The sequence below is a fragment of the Penaeus monodon genome, chromosome 13, assembly GCF_015228065.2.
Source record: "Penaeus monodon isolate SGIC_2016 chromosome 13, NSTDA_Pmon_1, whole genome shotgun sequence".
NCBI lineage: Eukaryota > Metazoa > Arthropoda > Malacostraca > Decapoda > Penaeidae > Penaeus > Penaeus monodon.
This window is the reverse complement of record NC_051398.1, coordinates 47,147,030-47,152,029: the sequence shown is the minus strand read 5'-3', so window position 1 is coordinate 47,152,029 and position 5,000 is coordinate 47,147,030. Positions and strand designations below refer to the sequence as shown.

Here is a 5,000-nt window from a genome sequence, read left to right as displayed (position 1 = left end):
TGTAAAAGTCCTATTTGAATGATTGGTAACAAAAACTTCCATATGATGCAATGGTTATTATAAATACCTGAGTGGATATGAGTAGGACTTGTTCCACAAATGTTATGATCATATCAAAGCATTTTTTTTGTGTGTGATATTTCATTAGCTAAGAAAATACCATAATGAAGTAGTGAATATTCAACACTATATGCATGGGATTGTTATCAATAAATCATCCACTAAGAAAATTCTGAAAGCAAAGACACATCAATCTTCCATCTTTTTTTCAATATCATACTTGTAACTTACACATAATTATGAATATTCATATAAGAATCACAAGGAATGTGTAATATATAACAGAAAAGATACCCACTCATCAGTTTAGTATATTTAGCTTGCATACATTCCACATCAAGAGGAATATATAGGCTCTACTTCCATTTATCCCTTCAAAGATACACAAATCTAGATATTGCCCACAACAAATGATCATATTTACAGTTTAATAAAGACCAACAAAGGACAAATAACATAAATAACATTCAATGACTGCACCTAAAGCTACAGGTTCTCAATACTATGGCAACTCCTTTCATCAAATTTTCCCTGAAGAATTTGTCCAAGTATAAGAAGTATAAGAAATTCAATTCATTAACACTACAAGATGAATGCCCATTGAATTCTCCTGGAACACTCATATTCCTCTAAGATGAAGAGGGGAGGGAGGACATAGTCTGAGAACCACTGTAGGAGCCACCAAAGAATGTCAATAAATGTCACATCTGTAATACATTATTCAAAACTATTTTCCTTGAACTTCTATTCCTTTCTTCCTTTTTTATTGTTTTCTTTTTTTCTCTCTATCCATTAGCACGTCAGTCAATCAGTCAATCAGTCAATCAATGATGGTAAATATTATGTTGTGTATTTCAGTGTTTCTAAAGCAAACATTTTGAGAATACTTCTCAAAATATGAATTACATACATATTTCTTGACTGAGAATTGAGTAATTATTAAGAAAAAATAATAATACTATTTCAAAGCCTTTAACATGTTTTCAATATAGTAAAGACTAAATTTTACAATGGACAAAGCAAGCACAGGAACACTTAACAGTTCAAATTAAAAAGGAAAATTAAAGAAAATAGGAATTATATAAAAAAGAATGCTAAATATGGAATTTGCTTATATATTTCACATGGACATTTTAAAAAATCTTACTGTGACAGACAAAAAATTGATGCCATACATGGTGGGAGACTCATGTCTAACCCATTGCTGACAAGTGACTTGCAAGCACTGCAAATAATTCACAGATGCTAGATGATGCCCCACACTGTTACACATCTATATTACAATCACTGGAATAAGATCTCACACACCCAAAAATCAAGTGGACAATTGCTCAGCCACAGAGCAGCACATGCCCATCCTCACCAGCCTTGACCAAAATGATCCTCATGGATTAACTTGTTAATAATCAACCTGATGTATCTAACTCCTGTAAAGACTTGCTTTTCTGGCCCTACAAAATTCTACTTTATTGAATATATCAAAAATCAACAAATATTTAAAAAAAAAAGGACAGGAGACATGTATTCAATGCAATAAAATATTTCTTTAAAACTCTAGTTGCATCTGTCTTACTTCCTCTGCCTTTTGAGAAAAATAATAAACTATGGACTATAAATAAAAAAAAAAAAAAATAAATAAAAATATTGGTAATGCAACTTCATATAACAAATAATCACAGAGAACATGTGACATCTCAACACGGGTTTATGTATTTTCCACAACTACAAAATATCTTCATAAACTGTACAGATTCCTGACCACTGTATGACTGGCTGACAGGAAAGTATATATTTTTCAAACCTATTTAATTAGAGCTAGTTTCCTATCATTTTCATTTGTACCTCAGAATTCACACAGAGCATGAATTCTGCTATAAATCTAATTTAAATCCATTTATCCATAACACCAACAATTCATATGCATAGTAATCTCAGGAACCTTTCTTTCCCTATTTTCACTCTTGAAAGCAACCACAAATGCTGGCTTCTTAATGTGTTTTAGAAATACTTATGCTTCAAAGCTGTGAATCTGACAAAACAAGAGAGGTTCAACACACACAGATTCAGCATCACTGAAAATGGATAAGATATGTGATGAGATATATGGAATATTCAAATGCAAGTGCTGATGATAAATTTGGTGATAGTGTGGAATATGAAGCAATTTGCAATATGTAATAAAGCAAGAGCACAATCTGAAAACAGTGTTAAATAGAGTAAAAAAAAGATCATACCAGTGTTAGTGTTCAACAATACAGGAATAAAGGAGTTGGTGTTATGTGAACTAGGAGAAAGGCATTACCCACCACTGTTAAAGGAAAGACTGAGCTAAAAAGCCTTGACTTAATACCACAGCTTGCCAACTCTACAGCTACCAACCCTGTGTAACTATACACCTCCTCAATATTGCACTGTTAAATACCACAAAACCCCAGAATATTAATACTGTGTTAGAAAAAAAGAGAATAAAGAAAGCAGGCTAACTGCTGCAACTGTTTTAGCTCCACTGTGCACAACTCAGTACATAGTCCCGCTCTCACACTGACGAAGCGTGTTACAGATGTATATTTTTTTTTAGTTTCGAACGGTAACCACATCACAGACAAAAAGGGCAGAGCTTAATTCCATGCATCCAAGGGCCAGGGCGAAATCTGGCGACTCTGCTTTGCTTTACCTGGAGACCCGAGCAGCCAGGGCGTCCTCCGCATAACACACTTCCATATAATCAGCTTCATTGGGACTGGGTTGCAGGGTGGCAAGGCCAAGCAGCCCTCGAGACCTGGCAGTGCCATCAATCATGTGTAGGAAAAATCAGGGCGTGCCTAAGAGCCATCTCTTTTCTTTTTCATCTATGTCAACTGAGACTTTTAATCATAGGTTGCATGATAATGAAAACCAAAGGCTAATCTGGTTTTGCATTCATCACTGCAATCGTAATTTAATGGATTTTTGTTTCAAAATATAAAATGACTTAAAGATTTCAATCCTACATTCCTTCTTTTTTTTAATGAAACAAAACAAATAATATTGAAAAAATTATAATTAGCAAAGTTAAATTTCATAGGGAAAAAAAAATCTAATTACTTAAAGGCTACTCATTACCCCAACAGAGTACCATTTTATTCCTCCTCCTCCTCCATCAAAATCTCATTACTCAGGCATAAGAAACTTTCCCTCTAATGATGGGATGAGAACCAAAGAGAAGACCCCAAATTCTCAACCCAAACACCCAGATGACACCAGAGAAGCACTCAGGTAAACCCAACTGAACTCCATCTAAACCCAACAAAACTCCCAGAGAACACCGTATAAACAACTCACCTGAGGGAGGCCGCATGAGCCAAGCCGTTCGGGAAGTTCTCAGGGAAGAGGGCCAGCAGGGAGGTGATGGTGCGCACTAGGGGGCCAACAGGGCTGTGGTAGAAGAGCACACGACGCTCCAGCAGGATCAGCTTAAACAGGACCAGGATGTTGCGGCCAAAGATTCTTACCGCATCAGACACGAACACCCCTGCCAAGGAGAGTAGGGGATGGTGTGCAATGGGCTCTCTGCTTATTTGAAAACTTGTGCAACAGAAAACAGACATTTATAGTTTTGAGAGATAAAGTCATAGAACGAGGAAGAAGATGAGGAAGAAGACAAGGAGAAAGAGAAAGATATATAGTAGCTGTTAGTTGAAGAGAAGGAAGAGGAAAGAGATAAAGGAGGAGGAGATAGGTTGAGAGAGCACTGGAGTTACTGGTCCTCCATAAACTTTGTGTGACAAACAAGGGTGTCTGGTAGAGAGAAGAGGAGAAGAAGAAGGAGAAGAAGCAAGAAGTGGAGGAGCGAAAGAAAAGTAGGGTGGGAGGAGCAACAAGTGGAGAAGCAATATAAGTAACAGGAGAGGGAGGTGCCAGAGGTGGAACAGTAAGAGAAGGAGGGGGAGAGCAACAGAAGCAGAAGCAGGAGGAGCAGAAGTGGGAGAAACAAGATGAGGAGGAGCCTGAGAAGGAGTATGAAGGGGAAGAAGTCAAAGAAAGAGAAGGAGAGCAAGAGGAGGAAGTGGAAAAAGGGGATTGGATGAACTGAAGGGCATTTGGATTATAATCTTCTTGGAAGATAAACAGAAAGAAGATGAGAAGGATTAAATCAAGGATGAAAAAGAAGAAAGGCAACTGGACAAGAAAGAAAATGAAAGATATGAAGAGAAAAATTAAATGGGAAACAAAAATTAATATAAAAAGGAAAGAAAAAATAAAAGAAAAAGGAGAAAAGAAGAAAACATTGAAAGAAAGAATCAATGACAGGAAAAACATCAAAAAAGAAGGAAAACATTAAAGACAAAATAACAGGAGACAATAAAATAAAAGAAAAAAAGAAAGAAAAAAAAAAAGAAAAAATATGAAAAAAAAAAGAATAAAAAAAAAAAAAAAAAAAAAAAAATATATATAAATATATTATATATATATATATATATATATATATAATGATGTTGTGTTTGTGTGTCTCCGTTGTGTGTTTATTGTTGTGTGTGTTGTTGTGTTTTATGTGTGTGTGTGTGTGGTGTGTGGTGTGTGTGCGTGTGTGTGTGTGTGTGTGTGTGTGTGTGTGTGTGTGTGTGTGTGTGTGTGTGTGTGCATGTGTGCTTGTGTATGTATGTGCATGTTGTGTGTGCATGTGTGCGCTCATGTGAGTATGCATGTGGTTAGAGTTCTCCCTCTACAGATTACTATGATACAACTACTCTCAGTCTTTTAAAATGCAAATTCAGAGTAATGAAAAGTGATAATTTCCTTGAACTGACAGTGCAATAAGCAGCAAGGCCAAGCCAAGTGACAACAAGAATCCCTTTCACATTCCAAAAAAACATTTATTCTCTCTCTCTCTCTCTCTCTCTCTCTCTCTCTCTCTCTCTCTCCTCTTTTCTCCTCTCTTTTCTCTCTTTTCTCTTCTCTCT

General features: G+C 36.0%; 1 protein-coding gene across 4 annotated transcripts in view; it reads right to left on the bottom strand.

Moving 5' to 3' along the window:
* LOC119580389 (late secretory pathway protein AVL9 homolog) overlaps positions 1-5,000 on the bottom strand; it is a 29,275-nt gene that overhangs the window by 15,110 nt on the left and 9,165 nt on the right. For 3 of the 4 annotated variants that reach the window (XM_037928515.1, XM_037928516.1, XM_037928517.1), the window contains 2 exons: positions 3,382-3,571; positions 2,735-2,839 (listed from right to left, as the gene is read on the bottom strand). In XM_037928515.1, coding sequence (XP_037784443.1) covers positions 2,735-2,839; positions 3,382-3,571 — 295 coding nt within the window. The remainder of the gene's footprint in view (positions 1-2,734; positions 2,840-3,381; positions 3,572-5,000) is intronic. The other variant, XM_037928518.1, reaches the window with a different exon arrangement.